This window comes from Rhinoderma darwinii, chromosome 9, assembly GCF_050947455.1.
Source record: "Rhinoderma darwinii isolate aRhiDar2 chromosome 9, aRhiDar2.hap1, whole genome shotgun sequence".
Lineage (NCBI taxonomy): Eukaryota > Metazoa > Chordata > Amphibia > Anura > Rhinodermatidae > Rhinoderma > Rhinoderma darwinii.
Window position 1 is genome coordinate 50,898,856 of NC_134695.1, and position 18,659 is coordinate 50,917,514.

The 18,659-nt window shown below is 43.8% G+C and overlaps 1 protein-coding gene across 1 annotated transcript; it reads right to left on the reverse strand.

The window, feature by feature from the left end:
* Window positions 1-1,517: 1,517 nt before the first annotated feature.
* BET1L (Bet1 golgi vesicular membrane trafficking protein like) lies at window positions 1,518-12,260 on the reverse strand. Its single transcript, XM_075837645.1, has 4 exons — window positions 12,177-12,260; window positions 9,924-10,015; window positions 7,021-7,077; window positions 1,518-1,950 (listed from the first exon to the last, which is right to left on the reverse strand). The coding sequence occupies exons 1-4, from the start codon at window positions 12,193-12,195 to the stop codon at window positions 1,783-1,785; spliced, it is 336 nt and encodes a 111-aa protein (XP_075693760.1). The 5' UTR covers window positions 12,196-12,260; the 3' UTR covers window positions 1,518-1,782.
* Between the last annotated feature and the right edge of the window lie 6,399 nt (window positions 12,261-18,659).

Consider the following 18,659-nt stretch of genomic DNA (forward strand, 5'->3'; position numbering starts at 1 on the left):
GGAGCTGTTTTTCTATGGAGTCAGTGGAAAACGGCTCCAATTACGTCCCAAGAAGTGACATGCACTTCTTTGACGCGGGCCGTCTGCACAGTACATCGTAAAACCCATTCAAATGAATGGGCAGATGTTTGCCGACGCTTTGGAGCCGTATTTTCGGGCGTAATTCGAGGCTAAACCGCCCGAATTACGTCCATAAATAGGGCGTGTGAACCCAGCCTTAGAAGGATTCCTTGACAATAAGCTGATCACAATGCATCCCCTACTAGGATCCCCAGAGATCAGCTGTAATCTTTGGGTAACCTGGCATTTTCTCTGCAGCGCCACCACAGGGTATATTAAGCATTACACCGTGCCCATTCATATCAATGGGTTGTCTGTGTAACGTAGGACAGGACCTCCAGAGCGAGAGATTATCTTTGTAACCGCCACCCTGGCCCAGACATGAGGATCCTGAACAGAGGACCCCCTCTATTAACTCAAAACTGGATAATGGATTTTCTAATCTGAACAACCCATTTAAGTGGAAAATCTGCATGGCTGCAGTTTTTTTGAAAGCATATATTAACCTCTGTACATCATTTTATAGTAGATACAATGAACAAAACAAAAAAATATTAAAATTACTTTATAAATACATTGCATTACTTAAACTGGTCCTGAAGTACAGCCTGCATTATAGCCAGGAGCTGCATTCACAATTTTTCTGGTTGCTACTGGAAACAGTCAACAGACCCAATAATAGCAGCTTACCTGAATCGTATAATGCAATGCACTCAAAGAGTAAAGCTGTGACTTGTGAGTGGGCTGTAAAGCATCATATAATGCAAAAGCAGTATAAAAGTAATGAAATCAATGGGATCTCTAAGGATCCTAGTCCAAACAAACCCAACAAAGCTGCCATAATGGTAGCCATGACACAAATGTGAATAGGGCCGGATTGTGGTGCAGTTTTTAAGGCCGGAATGTCCGCTGCGGAAATCCTGCACTGAAAGAAATAAATGGATACTTACCATTGCGACGCGTCCCTCTGACGTTCTGCACCCCTGGGATGACACTTTATCCCATGTGACCGCTGCAGCCAACCACAGGTTACATGGGATGAAACGTCAGCCCAGGAGGCCGGCCTGGACGAAGAAACACAGAATTCTGGGTATGTATAAGGTTTTTGTTTTTTTCTGTGTTGCCTTTTTTTGCAGCAGAATCGCTGCTTTTCCACCGCAAAAAAACGCAACATCTGCTATTCGTTGCAGGTATTACCTCCCCATTGCATTCAATGGAGAAAACCCACAACAAATAAGCAGCGATTACGCAATTACAATTGACAGGCTGCGGATGAGCGTTTTTTTCCGCTCAGCATTTACGCATCGTGTGGATGAGATTTGTTCAAATCTCATCCACTTTGCTGCTACTGTATGTAACTAAATCTGTTGCGGAAAATCCACAGTATCTATGCTATGTGTTTGGTAGCCAAATATGCAACATAACAGCCTAGTGGTCAAATAAACGGAAGCCCAATATCAGGAATGCCATAAAATTGCATTTAAATAGAAATGATCAGATTACACGTGAAAACAATTTAGGATAATCATCCATATAATAATGACGTGTCCTACCAAGCGGTTTGCTCATTTATTAAAAACATTAAGGGTTAATTGACTGTGCTAGCTGCTGAAGTAATTTGTTTAAAGTGCCAAGTTCCTCTTCAGTTTCCATATCAAGCCAAAGACCCTCTCCCCAACTGTACATAATCAATGTCTTTCATAGTAAAGGGTTTAAGGTCCATCACGTGCTGGCCCGTGACACGAGATAATATAGTATGAAGAAGAGTCCGACCAGCCCGGCTGAGACATAGCATAAGAGCTTGCGATTATCTCGTCCAGAACGAGCCATTCCTGTGAATCGTTTTACGCTGCCACTCAGAAGGCCGGTCACGCTCATAAAGTCCGAGTCCTAGAGGATGACAACAATTATATTATTGTACAGCACTATATAATAATGTGCAAATAATACGCGTCAATATTCGCCTTGGGGACCCAAAGAATTGCCTCTCTGCCCCCTAGCGGTCATAACTTTAATTTTCTCAACGTAGCTGTATAAGGTCTTGTTTTTTTGCAGAACATATACATTAGTATTTAATTGATATACATTTTGAGAGAAATGCAGAAAGAAAAACGTAATGCCATACATGGAGATCCAAATAAAGAGGAGGAAACCGCAGCACTCCAGTGGAAAAGCTGGTCTTTATTTCACCAACGCATCACCTGCAACGTTTCAACCCTCACAGGGTCATCGTCAAGCATACACTGAGATACCATACACATTATTTGGTCTCTTAAAGTGTAGCTAAACGTTTAACAAACTACTGACATGTCATAGACACTGTCCCCCATAGACGCCTAATGGGTAAATTAAGGACTATAGGTTTAGAAAATATAGTTTGTAATTGGATTGAGAATTGGCTCAAGGACCGAATCTAGAGAGTTGTGGTCAATGATTCCTACTCTGATTGGTCCCCGGTAATAAGTGGTGTACCCCAGGGTTCAGTGCTGGGACCACTATTATTCAGCTTATTTATTAATGATATAGAGGATGGGATTAATAGCACTATTTCTATTTTTGCAGATGACACCAAGCTATGTAATATAGTTCAGTCTATGGAAGATGTTCAAAAATTACAAGCCGATTTGGACGCACTAAGTGTTTGGGCGTCCACTTGGCAAAAAAAACAAAGAAGAGCAACGAAGCTAATAAGGGCCATGGAGAATCTAAGTTGGAATAGTCACCGCAGGAGCTGTCACAGCAGGGACAGGAGATGGATTTAAAAAAGGCTTAGATAATTTCCTAGAACAAAAAAAATATCAGCGCCTATGTCAATGTGTACAAGTTTTTCCCTTCCCTTTTCCCATCCCTTGGTTGAACTTGATGGACATGTATCTTTTTTCAACCGTAACAACTATGTAATATCAGAAGTAATTGCCATAGGAGTTTGTCGTCCCCCCTGTGCAAAACTTGTGTGGAACAGTCCATGCAATTTGATCATAGAGGAAGTTCTGGTGCCTGTATGAGTGACACAGACTTATCCCCATTGATTCAAGTAGAGAAAGCGTGTCACCGAAGCCGGATTCAGAATGTTTCTATGCAACAACCCCAGTGAGATATAAATTGATGAGAGCAGCAAGAAAAAGTAGAGGTAAGAGTCTGACACAATTTATTTTTGGAACACATGGCAAACTTTAGTTTTTGGTTGGAAATTCCCTTTAATTTACAATAAAAAAAATTTTGGACAACAATGTACTGCTAGTACATTAGACGGTGTACTAATATTACACAGACAGTTGTTAGTGAACACTTAAAGGGATGTTCCCATCATAAAATATCACGGCATATCACTATCCCTATGCTTTAACAACCTATTCGTTGATGGTCTAACCCAGGGGTCGGGAACCTATGGCTCGCGAGCCAGATATGGCTCTTTTGATGGCCGTATCTGGCTCGCAGACAGGGCTCCTACCTGTCTATGGGAGGGATGCACGTTGCAGCCGCACAGCTCAGTATAGTACACATGACTATGAGAGCGGGGCTGCGGCTGTGTAATTCAGCCACAGCCCCGCTCCTGAGTCCTGACATATGCGCGCGGGGTCAGCATCATGTGATGCGGCCGGCGCTGCACTAATGATCTGCGGCATTGAAGACAGAACATGGCGGGCGCGCTACAAAGCACCCCCATGTTGTCTTCAGTGCCTGAACTGCCGCTCATTAGTGCAGCGCTGGCCGCATCACCTCATGCTGACCGCGCGCGCACTTCCTGTCAGGAGCGGGGCAATGGCTGTATTACACAGCCGCAGCCCCGCTCTATAACGCCGGAGATCAGAGAACCTCTCATCTCCGCCGTTATTCCCGTGAATGCTGCGATCACAGCTGACTGCAGCATTCAGGGGAAAGTGAGAAGGGGGGATGCCCCTGGATCGCATCACAGGGAATTCCTGTGACGCGATCGAGGGCCATACCATATATGGGCAGACAGCCCAGGGTCTATTGACGGACCCCAGGGCTGTCTGACCATATCTCTTGTTGTTAGGATATACCCAAGTATGTCCTAACAACAGCCTGTGTGCTCTCTGTCCACAGGTTAATGTACTGGCACATATCTGATATATGTCAGTACATTAAAGTTTAAAAATAAAGTAAAAACAAAGTATGGTTACATTTTAAAAAAATATACACCTTCACCTTTTTTACAATAAACATTAAAATAAGTCTCAATACATAAAATACACACATTCAGTAATGGCGCAGACAACTATGTTTTTGCATCATTTATGATGTGTACGCTGTAAAAAAATGAAATAAACACGGCTTTCATTCACTTATTAATGTGAGGCGCGAGGTGCGATGAATTTACCCTCCATGTTCCTCACATTAATAGTAATTAACCCCATCATGTACCTCGCCTATCTGCGCATGCGCGAGTTCAAAGAGACAGAGAGTCCTGGGTCCTGCCGCCGATGGCCATAGTGAAGCGCTCCTGCACGAAATGGTGAGTATATCTTAAATTCTATATTTTAAGGGTAAAAGTTGGGGGTCGTCTTATACGCCCAGTCGTCTTATACGCCGACATATACGGTAGTTCTTTGATGGCCTGATAAGCATTGGCGGCAGTGGTGAGCGGCAGGGAGCATGGACTACATTTCCCATAACTCCCTGCATAGCCGCGCCGTCTGCAAGCACGCACCTGCGTCCCCTAGTGAAGCGGCATCTGCCTCCTCCCTTGTGTCTCCCTTGGACGTTCCAGAAACCCCTGGCTGTGCTGCTGCTTTGAAGGTGAACATTATAACATGGAAATTGTTACACAGCCTCATGGTCAGCAGCAGTGAGCTGCATCAATAAAGGGGCTGTGTAATACAGTGTGTCCCACCAACCCCCCCTTCCCACTTCACCCCTGAAAATAATCCCACATAATCCATAATATAGCCCCCCCCCCCCAAAAAAAAATAAAAATATGGCCTTAAAAAACATCTGCCACCCATATTACACTCTTGGGGGCTTTAAATTAATCTCTTGTGGGCATAAGAAACTGATTTAAAGGACCACTATCAGGGCAAAAATCTGTTCTGAGCGCTTTATTACAGCTCTGGAGGTCTCCCAGATGGGTCTGAGCCTCTCTTTTTTGTTCATTTTCTGTAAGACCAACACTTTTAAAAGGGCCACTGACAGATACAATTGCTCCAGCGGTCACTTAGTACACAAAGGAGTGTTCCTCTCTGCTGCACTAAGCCACCGCTGGACCTAAACAATAATTCGCTGTAAAATAATAAAATAGATAATTGACATAACTGACAATGCGTTGTGTGACATGTCCAACATTCCAGCTTCTTTCTTCTGCGAATGCCTCAAAGCTGGCATTCTCTCAACATCAGGTGGGAAGAATGCCAGCTTCCAGTCATGCGCAGGAAAAAGAAGAAGCCAGACTGCTGGACTGATGTCATGCATCGCAAGCTCACAATGTAAGTTATTTATTTAATTTTTTTACTGCTAATTACCATTGTTTCAGTCCAGTTGTGGCTTTATACAGCAGGGAGGAGCATTCCTTGCTGTACTAAGTGAACATTGGAGCGATTGATCTGTCAATGGCCCTTTAAACATATTGTACGGCTCTCGCGGAATTATATTTCAAAATATGTGGCGTTTACGGCTCTCTTAGCCAAAAAGGTTCCTGACCCCTGGTCTAACCTATGGAAATCCTTGCCGTTCTAAAGAACAAAAGGACCACGAGGTCCTTCAGCTTTTCTCCTGCACAGCCGCGTTCCAGGACACCCAAAGTGCAGGGATTTGCAACACGGTGGATTTCAAGCGAATGGGACGGTGTTGTAGTTTCCTTCATAGCGCGTGGCTGGGAGTCTTTTTGCAGGAAAACACTAAGGAAGCGACAGCCTTTAAATAGCACTGCAGACCCCTTAATCTAAGGATCATGAGGGTCAAGGCAGTTGGACCCCACTGATCAGTAAGTGATGGTATATCCTAGCAATATTCCATCACTAACTTTAGTGAAAAAACCCCTATAAATACCACAGGCCATATAGTCAGGCTACCATGGGGTACCTCAATGGAGGATCGGCTGTTACCTAAATATAAAATGAATGGTGATTGCATCAGGGGAACACCCTGTGACAATTAAAAAGTGGGTGTCAATTCCTTTAAACATGGCATACAAGGGGGTAATTGGCAAAGGTAAAGGGCTTCTTTGATCGCCGCCAGAGAGGGGGTTGTTGCTCTGTATTTCAGCTGTCGTCTGATCCTGCGGGCAGGGTCACAAAACTTGCACGCCAAGCGTCCCGGTCATAATCCATCAGTGGGTTAAGCTGCACGTGAGAAACACACACATGATCCTAAATATTTCTGTTCTTAGTCTGCACAGTATTTCACGCATTAGAGCAGCAGCTTGTGCTCCAGAGCCGCTATACCTACTGCAACTGGAAACGGGATGTTGCTACCAATGACAGCCATATTGGAATTACGAAGCAGTGTCTTCTAGACAGCCACATACAAGACACTGCTCGTCTACATCTTGTCTGCCAGACTTGTGTAGAGTCAGGCTCTCTGATTTATGTGCCGACTGGGATTAAAACACAAAGAAAACATTCCTATACTGTGGTAGGAATGCCGTGCACCCTGCATAATTCTTTTTAGGGTTTCCATTCATTTCAACGGAGGACTCAGCCTGCCAGAAAACAGCTTTCCTAGAATACATGCAATCTATGAATGGAAAAAAAAATAGGGCATCACGAGGAACTGAGCCAAGTGGGGGGGGGGGGGGTGTCACATGACAGTCTGCAGCCCTGGCACTTAGAAGTCAGGGGAGGGGGGTATAATTTAGTGAACGCTCACTGGAATAATGTATTTGTTTAGCTTTTGCTTTTATTGATGTTACAAACAATCATAGATAAAGAAGGACTAGTCTTATGATTGTTTGTAGTCTCTTAAATAGCAAGCGAATCACAACGGTGGATAGAAGAACCTCACCATTCCATCCAGGTAGTTGTTATGATCGTCGGCTTCTTTGTCAATGTCCAGAGCAAGCTGCAGAAAAAAACAAACAAACATACGAGTTACTTATTACTGTGAAATTAACACTTTAATTCTGAAGAATATTAATATTGTCCAGTGGCGCAAAAAAACCAAAAACATGGCACTGTTATTTTAATATTAAAGTAAAGAACTTGCTAAATATTTCCCCCATCTTCCACAATGTTGTCAAAGCTCATAGAAAAGAGTGGCGCTGTTTCCGGACAAAAGCAGCCATGTTTTTGTAATCTCACATCATGTGATAGACGAGTATCATAAAAACGATTTTATCTGCCAGCAAAAACATTAAAGGGGTTGTCCAGTTTTTAGTCATTTTCTTACTTATTTGTAACAAGAAATCATACAGTTTTCTAATATACATGTATTAGGGATTCTGCTCACATATTTCTTATACTGCATGAGGCCCCCGTCACAGTGGAATGGTACAGCCCACAGATTACTCCAGTGTAATGCATCCACAGGCTACCTGTATAGGACTAAACCTGGCGTCAGCCGCCATAGAGGAAACCTCCAAGGGCTGTGTGAATAGGAGCAATGGTGGAATAACAATCGATTCACTGCCTCTAGGTGATTTATAAAATAACTGCCTGTCTCTAGGTGATCTTGTCATGTTGTTAATAAAGTTAAATTTAAAAAAAAAAACATGACATTGAGAAGAATTTTAGGATATGTTCACACGCCGAGTCAAAAACGTCTGAAAATACGGAGCGGTTTTCAAGGGAAAACAGCTCCTGATTTTCAGACTTTTTTTTAAGCCATTCGTGATTTTCGCTACGTTTTTCGCCTCATTTTTTACGGCCGTTTTTGGAGCTTTTTTCGATAGAGTCTATGAAAAACAGCTCCAAAAATGTCCCTATCAGTGATCTGCACTTTTTCGCGGCAGTTTTTTTACGCGGTTGTTTTTCAAAACAGCCGCGTAAAAATACGGCCTATTGGAACAGTACGCCGTTTTTACCATTGAAATCAATGGGCAGATGTTTGGAGTTATTCTGTTTCCGACTTTTCGGCCATTTAGGGCCCGAAAACACTCTGTGTGAACATACCTTAAGAGCTGCTCCTCTCAGACATGATGAGGAGATGCTGCGGTGGGTAGAAATACTTTATAACTTCTGCTCCTCAATAACCTATTATTCACCTGTTATATACCTGGACAGTAGGGACGGGCAATTAATCCTAAAACATCGTTAGGACGCAGATACAGTTGAATCCTATAGTAGAGCAGGGAGCAGTCAGTTCCCTGCTCCACTATTCACTGTGTAACTCCGACCGCTCACAACTCAGCGCAGACACGCGCAATGACGTCACAGCCTCGAACCTGTCTGCGCTGGACTTCTGGCATATACCAGCGTTTCAGGCATCCTATTGGTCCACGGAGTCCTCAATGCCCGCTCTATTTTTTTGTTTTTAATGCCTGCGTGCCACAGGGAGCGGAGAGTGCCCGTCCCAATGGTATTTACATGATGATGGGGGATATATACAGAGTTGATGGGGTAATGTACAGTACTGATGGCCGGCTGGTATATACAGGGATCATGGGGGTTCCTGTATATTACCCCCATCTTCCCTGTATTTAGCAGCCATCAGCCCTGTATATAACCCCATCATCCCTGTATACAGAAATAATGGGAGTTATATACAGGGATGATGGCTGACTGGTATATACAGGGATGATGGGGGATTATAAACAGGGGCCCCCATTATAACTGTACATACCAGCCAGTCATCATCCCTATATATAAACCACATCAAAACTGTATAACTTCATCATCTATGTATATACCATTGGGGCGGGCACTATCCACTCGCCGTTGTGCATGGGCATTGAGGCTAAACAAAAAGTAAAAGGGATGGGCATTGAGGACACCATGGAGCAATAGGATGCCTGAAACGCCAAAAGTCCAGCGGAATCGAAAAATATGCGCTAAGCCACATAGACCGGAGCAGCAGCGGGATCTCCTCCAGTCGTCGTTGGAACGGGGTTAGGCAAGTGTTTATTTTATTATTGGGCACAATTGGGGCTGGCTGTGTGGGGCATTAGACTGCATGTGGGCAGCTATGGGGGCACTATACTGCGTGGGGGGCAGTGTCAAGGGGTATATTATATACAGTAGTATACAGCAGGCTTAGGGGATCTATATTAATTCAATGGCGTGGCATGCAAATACGGGTGTGGCCTAATAATTGTTCATTAATCGTAATCAAGGTTACATGTTCAATTAATCGTGATTTTGATTTAGGCCATGATCGCCCAGTCCTATAGGACAGTGTTACCTGAATGCCAGTGGTCACATGATGTGGGTCACATGACTGCTGCCACCCTTAGCCCATTCAGTTATCCTATGGATGCATTTCTATGGACTAATCTGTGGGCTACACCTTTTTTTTTTTCTCTTTACACCGAGTTTGGGCTTGCGGAACTGCTGTTCCACACTGAACAAAGTGATACAGTACGGAACAGCAGTTTTGCGGGGACTCCTAGCATCATAAATGTCTATTATGCCAGGAGTCCTGTTCACCTGTACCGCGGTTGGGCAGGGAAATGCGGCCGATACACGGACCGTTTTTCAGGGCCCGAACTCTATGGTGTGCAAGAGGTGATAGACAAAGGCAACTAAACTGATATGAGAAATGTATGTGAGCAGAATTTTATATACATTTATATTAGGAATATGTATAATTTCCTATTCTAGAAATAAATTAATAGTAAAAATAAAAAGTGGACAACCCCTTTAAGAGTATGGCAGCATTAGTAGGATGATCGATGGTGACATAACTGCAGTGTAATATTTCTGGTAGATGGTGCTTTATGTATTGGCGTGTCCTCTATTCATTACACTCACCGATTTCAGCCGGGTCACTTTAGAGGAGAGATTTTCTGAGAGACGTTTATTCTCTGCGTCGAGCATCTCATCCACTGCTCCTGTATTGGAACCTGCAGACAAAGAAAGGGTTAAGAATAACGAGAGTTAGGTCTCCTGCACACGCTGCGCATTTGCTGCAAAAATCCTGCTGCGTATTACAGAAGTAGCAACGGGGATGAGAGTGAAACAATTCTCATCCACACACTGCGGAAAAATCAGCAGAAAAGACGTGCGGAAATGGAGCTGCAGCCGGACAATTTACAAGGTCAAAATGCTGCAGATTTTCCAGACAGAAAATCCAGACGCAAAGTCTGCAACGTGTGCAGGCAGTGGCGGAGCTATACGTTTTTTGCCGCGGTTTTTGACACGGAAACACCAAAAAGCGTCCAAAAACTCCTCCCACTGATTACAATGGGAGGTTGAGGCGTTTTTTTTCCCGCAAGTGGAAAAAAACGCTCACAAGGAAAAAGAAGCGTCACGCCCTTCCTTCAGGCGTTTCAGTCTCTGGCTCCCATTCACATCAATGGGAGGCAGAGAAAGCGGTTTCCGCAGCCAAAGAACACAGCAAAGAGTGCAGGCACCTGAAAATCTGCCTCAAAATTCCCAAAGGGCCTTTAAAGGTCGCTGTGGTCGCCCACGGCCCGCCTCACCACCTCTGTCCAAAGGACCTGTAGTAACTGGGGTCTATGCAGTAAACTACACAGGCCTGTCACTACTGTATGTATACTTACCTACCTCGCTGCGGAGTCAGGTCCAGCCGCTGCGCTGGGTCCCGACGCCTTTCAGCATCCCTACGATATGTGCGCCGCGTATAACAGCGTCACCCTGATTGGCGTCAGGACACGTGCTATGCCGGAGTTGAAGGGGATCCGGCTCATGAGCACAAAGGGTAAGAATATTGTCCTGCACCCAAGCCCATCATGTGGGATACTGTCTGCTAGGGCCCTCTATCATCCCGCATGATAGGTTTTAGGGACAGGGACCAGCAGACAGTGTCGCACACGATAGGATAAAGGCTGCATCTAATCCCATCATGTTTGATACTGTCTGCAGGGCACCATATCTAATCCAATCATGTGAAATACTGTCTGCTAGGCCCTGTATCTAAGCCTATTATGCGTCATACTGCCTGCTGAGCGGCTGTATCTAATCCTATCCAGTGGCGGAGCTACAGGGGTTGTAGTCTTACACATATGCCATCTCCGAGAGAGATATATATATATGTATGTATGTATATATATATAATAAAAGTTTGGGGGAGGGGCACAACATATGTATTGGGGCTATTGCCCATGAAGTTTTAAGACCTATGCCCTGGCCACTAGTGCTGCATCGATGGGTCACTAAGGAGACCCAGTGATGCAGCTGAAATCTGCGGACCGTCCGCCACAAAGAAAAGTTGGGGGGCAAGAAGGACTTTTGCACCGGGACCCATGAGCCATTAGCTGTGCCCCTGCGTGCAGGGACCCTTATAGGATCACCACTAGATTAAGGGTCCAGCCGGCCATATACATCAGCTTTTTTTTTTATTTAGCTAATTGAACCTGGCGCCCCCCACTTTTCTGCATCCCACGCCACTACATTCTACGTATAGTCAACTGACTGGTGATTGAGGCAGCGGATTGCCAGCCCCAGCAGTCGTGACATCAGTAGTGATGCCAGCAAACAGCAGCCATGATCACACGTACCATACACCACTGAGTGACGACAATACTTTTTATGACATACAAGTCTGATCAGCGGCATTATGACGGCTGGGACACCCCCCACCTCTGAGAATGGGGGGTGCCAGGATCTCTTTCCAAGGGACCCCAACAGTCAAATCAGACTCTGCAACTGAAAAACCCTGATACAAATCTTGCTCTGTTGAGAAACTACAACTCCCAGCATGCCCTTACAGCCCCAGACTGTCAGGGCATGCTGGGAGTTGTAGTTACAGGAGCTAGAAAGCCCCAGGTTGGTTATCACTGCCCTAAGGGATCTGAGCACGAATCAACATGAGCCTCACGTCCCCCAAATAATGACACCCTCCAACATGTGAACGTGACAGGTCAGAGATGATCTTGCATGGATTTCCCCTGGCTATACAGTCATAACAAATAACCAAGACAAAGTCACCTACAGTCATGGCCCATGCCAATCACATGACCATCCGTACAAATCTATAGCCGATACGTACTGCGGCCTATACACACAAAATATCATCATCGCCAGGCGTATTCACCACAATACCTCTGCCCCACTCCGCCATCTTTGTTTCCTTCCGCTCAGTGAGCTGGCAGGATCTGCTGCGTCAAACAACTAGACTCCACCCCCCCCCCCTTTGACGTCACGCACGAACGAAAGGCGGAGACTTGTAGTATCTGAAAGCCGCGTCGCGTATGCAAAACATCGCGTCACGTTACTATGGTTACTCCTCTATGGAGCTTTTTTAATAACTCTCTGCTTCCCTCTGCTGGTAATTTCATGCATTGACCTTAATAGTATTTTAAAATAACCAATGACAAACAATAAAAAAAAGGCTATTGTTTTTTTTTTATCCTCAAAAATGTTCTAGTTCTGATTTTTTAATACTTATCTCCACATATTTACATCTCAAAGGGAAAAATGCCACAGTGTTCAATTAAATGGTTCTGTAGAGTGTGCTGTGCCAAACTCTGAGAGGCAGAGTGCCCGGATGAAGAGTGCCATGCAGTGCCCAGATAAATGACACAAGTAAGAACCCAGATAAATAGTATCATAGAGTGGCAAAATAAATAATACCTGGATAAATAACTCATACAAGTGCAAGATGGGAAAAAAAATAAAGCCCAGATAAATATTACCTCTTTATAAAGAAACGGGTGCAGTGATTATCTAATCGCCGTGGGTGTGGCTTCTGTGGCCCGTCTAGGGTTACATCTCCTCTGCAGCGATCAATGCAGGGGAAATATAGCGTTACATGGCCGCCTTTTAGATGAATGGCTTGCCTGGACGGCGCCTGGTCCACCAAAGTGGGAGCCACTCTGATGTTCACACGGCCAAATTTCAGACGTATACGAGGCGTATTATGCCTCGTTTTACGTCTGAAAATAGGGCTACAATACGTCGGCAAACATCTGCCCATTCATTTGAATGGGTTTGCCGACGTACTGTGCAGACGACCTGTTATTTACGAGTCGTCGTTTGACAGCTGTCAAACGACGACGCGTAAAAATACAGCCTCGTCAAAAGAAGTGCAGGACACTTCTTTGGACGTTTTTGGAGCTGTTTTCTCATAGGCTATGTTCACACGGGGTCTTTTGCCGAGTTTTTTGACGCGGAAACCGCGTCGCAAAACTCGGCAGAAACGGCCCGAGAACGCCTCCCATTGATTTCAATGGGAGGCGTCGGCGTCTTTTTCCCGCGAGCAGTAAAACTGCCTCGCGGGAAAAAGAAGCGACATGCCCTATCTTCGGGCGCTTCCGCGTCCGACCTCCCATTGACTTCAATGGGAGGCAGGAGAAAGCGTGTTTTATGCCCGCGGCGCTCAATGGCCGCGGGCGAAAAACGGCGCGATAATTGCTATTCACACGGAGTATTTTGGGGGAGGAATATCTGCCTCAAAATTCCGTTTGGAGCTTTGAGGCAGATATTCCTCCCCCAAAATACTCCGTGTGAACATAGCCATAGACTCCAATGAAAACAGCTCCAAAAACGGACGTAAAAAACGCCGCGAAAAATGCGAGCTGGTAAAAAAACGTCTGAAAAGCAGGGTCTGTTTTCCCTTGAAAACAGCTCTGGATTTTCAGACGTTTTTGTTGACTACGTGTGAACATACCCTAAGGGTATGTTCACACGAGGGCGTCCGTAACGGCTGAAATTACGGGGATGTTTCAGCCTGAAAACATCCCTGTAATTTCAGCCGTACCGGCATGTGCAGGCGCTTGAACGCCGCGTCAATTACGGCCATAATTGGCGCTGCTATTCATTGGAGTCAATGAATAACGGCTCTAATTACGGCCAAAGAAGTGACAGGTCACTTCTTTGACGCGGGCGTCTATTTACGCGCCGTCATTTGACAGCGGCGCATAAATATACGCCTCGTGTGAACAGACAAACGTCTGCCCATTGCTTTCAATGGGCAGATGTTTGTCAGCGCTATTGAGGCGCTATTTTCGGGCGTAATTCGGGGCAAAAACGCCCGAATTACGTCCGTAAATAGGCCGTGTGAACATACCCTTAGGGTATGTTCACATGTAGTCAACCAAAACGTCTGAAAATCCAGAGCTGTTTTCAAGGGAAAACAGACCCTGCTTTTCAGACGTTTTTTTACCAACTCGCATTTTTCGCGGCGTTTTAACGCCGTTTTCTACGTCCGTTTTTGGAGCTGTTTTCATTGGAGTCTATGAGAAAACAGCTCCAAAAACGTCCAAAGAAGTGTCCTGCACTTCTTTTGACGAGGCTGTATTTTTACGCGTCGTCGTTTGACAGCTGTCAAACGACGACGCGTAAATAACAGGTCGTCTGCACAGTACGTCGGCAAACCCATTCAAATGAATGGGCAGATGTTTGCCGACGTATTGGAGCCGTATTTTCAGACGTAAAACGAGGCATAATACGCCTCGTATACGTCTGAAATTTGGCCGTGTGAACATACCCTTAGGGTTTGTCCACACGTAACGGAATTTCTGCAGAAAATAGCAAAAATTCCGCTGCGGAAAAACCGCACCATTTCCTATGGTTTTAACTGTAGAAAATAGTGCGGAATCTGCTGCATTTTTCTCAATGTTGGGAGATGGTGACATCTCTGAAAAACGCAGCTATTCAGTCCACGTTCCGCAGCAGGAATTGACATGCTGGGGCGGAAAGTGGACTGAATTGCTGCGTGTGGCTAAACCCACACTGATAGGCTCTCTGTTCTGGCATATAGATGGGGGAGGGGATATTTCACTTTTTTCCGCAATGAGGTTTTAGATACCGCGCATGGACAATTCCACCACATATAAGCAACGTGGCAGTTTCCGATGCATGACGAGTATGCTCGCCATGAGCGTCAGGAAGTTGTCTCACATACTCATCATTCTGATCGTACTGGCACAGCAAGTGTGCCCATGTGGTCAGGAGCGGGGCAACGGCTGTAATACACAGTCCCAGCTCTGCTCGAACGATGGAGATCAGAGAAACCTCTGATCTCCACCGTTTACCCCTCGCATGCCGCGATCAACGATGATCGCAGCATTCAATAGGAAAAATTTATAATGTTTCTGTGACGTGATCGTGGATCCTTATGTGGAGAGAAAGCCCAAATTCCATTGCAGGACCCCAGGGCTGTCTGACCATATTTCCTCTTGTTAGAGCATACATTGACTAATGTACTAGCATGTAGATATATGCCAGTACATAAAAGTAAAAAAAAAATCTAAATACAAATAAAAAATCCCCGTATGAGGTTTAAAAAAAATAAAATAAAATTCGTAAATTAGTTACAAAAAATGTAATGTTCAATAAAAAAAATAGTAAAAAAAATAAATATACAGATAAATGCAAATTTTTTACAATAAATAAACTTTATTAAATAGAAGATTCAAAACATAAAATAATATAGAAATATTTGGTAACGTCACAGCTGTAACAACAAATTTATAGCATCAATCAGTATACAATCGTGTATACTGTAATTTAAAAAAAAAACTGCAGCGAAACTTTTTTTTTTTTACTTTTTTCCCTAAAAGAAAAAAATTATATAAAATTGAACAATAATGTAAATGTACCAAAAAAAATGGCACTTGCCTCACAAGAAAAATGTCTCATACAGCTGCATCAAACAAAAATGTAAAAAAGTTATGAGCGATGGGATGCCAAGAGGAAAATAATCAGGCCCTAGCATGGCCGGTAGCCTAGTATTTAAATGGTGGTGCAGAGAGCGGACATCTCCCTGCTCTGCCATAGTATTCAATTATATCTGCATCCTAAGGACGCAGATAAAATTGAATGTGGTAGTCGCTCTGGAATTCGGGGTTTATGCTGCGGATGCAGTGCTAGCGACGCCACTGCCAATAACTGCAAGTGCGACCTTGGGACTCAGATAGGTTGAAGGTTGTGGTGCTATCACGAGGTTCTGCAGTGGCCCCATGACCTCTGGGGCCCCACACAATTGCGTTGTTTGTGTGGTTATAAAGACCGCCACTGGTTATAGAGGAAGGTCCAAACTACACAAGCAGACTGCTGTTATAGCGGGCGCTCCAGACTACACCAGACTACTTCCATGATCATGTACAATAAAGGTGTAGAAATAAATCAATCACTGTAATCATAGAGACGACAACCTTTGTATCTGATCATTGAGGCTTAAAATAACCTGATCAGCAAAGGGTTAAATTGAAAGGTTAATTAAAAAAATTGTGATTTTAGATTAAATTCATAAGCACATTTATATGTAGAATTTTTTACAAAAAAACGTTGATACAGTAAAATAAATCGAAGCTATAATATCAATCACACGAAGTGGAAATAAGATGAGAAATATAAACCTGTCCCGCAGATTATCTCTATAACAAACATGCATTTAATGTTCTCTGGTGAAATAAGCGCCATGTCCCTTTAAATTTGCTGTAACATATGTCACTGACGAACAGCCAATGGGATCGCAGGATTTGAATTTGAAAAAAAAAAAAAAAGTCCTCAGTCTGTTACAGGACAACGTCTGGTGAAGTTGGACGTCGGTGAGTTCTCCGATCCCATAATCTAATATAAGAGACGCTGATTTATTTCATCACCAGGAAGTGTCATTTATATTATTAACATTCTTCTAATAATTACATTTTATCATTTAATCTAACATTGGACATAACGTCACCTGCCATGTAAGATATGAAGGTGTGCGGCTATTACTCAATTATATAAATATATCAATATAGCGGTCAGGGCTCATTTTTACCTGATACAGAGCTCCAAATCCACTAGGGGGAGATTATTTACTATTGAGTTCAATGGGAGCTGTTAGAATTACCACACACACAGTTGACCACTCTCTAGTTAGGCCTTATTCACACTAGCGTATTTCACGTCCGTGTTACGCGCGTTAAAAAACCGGACGTCACAAGGACCTATGCAATTCAATGGGGCCATTCAGACATTCAGTGTTGTTCATGTAGCGTGTGTGCATGCAATATGTCCTATACTTGTGCGTATACATCCGTGTGCTGTCCGTGATTCACGCAACAGTTGCTAAAGAAATGAGAAAAAGAAAAACAACTCCTTCATTTGTTTTTGTTGACGGAAAAAACGTGTGAGATACGGATGACATAAGCGCATAAAAAACGCAGACGGGCACCGTACACGGATGCCACACGGAACTGCAATGCAGGAAAAACGCTGACGTATAATCTCATAGACAGTTAACTAGTGGTTAAATCCATACACAAGCTCCCCCTAGTGGTGGCTGGAGGCAGACAGAATTTTACCCTGTAACTCTATGGGGGAACGTTAAGAACGTTTCTAAGCTAAAAAAAAACAACTGGCGTATAAACGTTAAATATCCCCCATAATATGACATTCATCAGCTCAGAATTTTACACCTATTTAGATTACAAAAAAAAACTAATATGTGAACCAAGGGGGACATTCACTTTAAATACGTGTGGAAAGCTGCAGGATTTATCAGACCTGTGACTAAATCTCTTTTTTGGGTTAATAGCTTGAGATTTGGATTCTGCTGTTCAGGACGGTTTCAGGATGGCAGCAACCAGCAGATCTCTGGAGGTCAGAGGGTTAATTGTCTTCCTTTTCCTGCGAAGGACATGGACAGCACCAGCAAACTTGGGTCCAGCAGAATGTAACGATCTTATAGGAACATAATTTCTTTTCTTAGCGCCTCATGCCGACCAATCGTGAAGCTCAGAGGGAATTCCTGCCTTGGCCATGGAATAATGAAGAACCCAAACCTACATCATCGATGGCAAGTCAGAAGTACGAAGAGCTGGCGGAGGAGGAAGACAAGACGGAACCAGAAGGAAGAAGAACAAAAAAGCAGAAGGAGGAAGAAAAAAAGATTGTTGATGAGGAGTCAGACAATGAAGAGGAAGAAGAAGAGAGCGTGGAGGTAGACAACGAGGAGGAGGTAGACAACGAGGAGGAGGTAGACAACGAGGAGGAGGTAGACAACGAGGAGGAGGTAGACAACGAGGAGGAGGAAGGGAGGACCATGGAAGAAGCCAGAAAGCAGATGTGAAGAGTTCAATATCAGGCAGGAAGTAGAAATACAGTACGCCAGCATTCCTTCCGCCATTATGTAAACAGAAACTTAAGAGGAAAGAGGAACATCATCTGGACCATCCTCCTCAAACCAACGGTCTGGTGAGATATTGTACGTAACATCCCAGCTGTAATAACATCAACAACTGGTAAGTATAAAAAACTAAAAGTACGGTAATTAATATTAAGAATAATATAATAATATCAGGAGTAATAATATAATATATAACTATAATAATAAGAGTAGTAATAACAGAATTAATTCTATGATAATGATAGTTAGAAACGTACAAATAACATCAGCAGGTTTGATCCAGGGTTCTCGGACCGATCGCCTTTTCTCGTGGTCAAGAAGGAATTTTCCCCCTGTGGCACGAATTGGCTGAATGTGTCCAGGGTTTTTCGCCTTCTTCTGGATCAACAGCTTTAGGAATAGGGATCAAATTTATAACTATAGCAAAATGATAGAAATATTCGTAATAATGGTAATAATATAAAGAT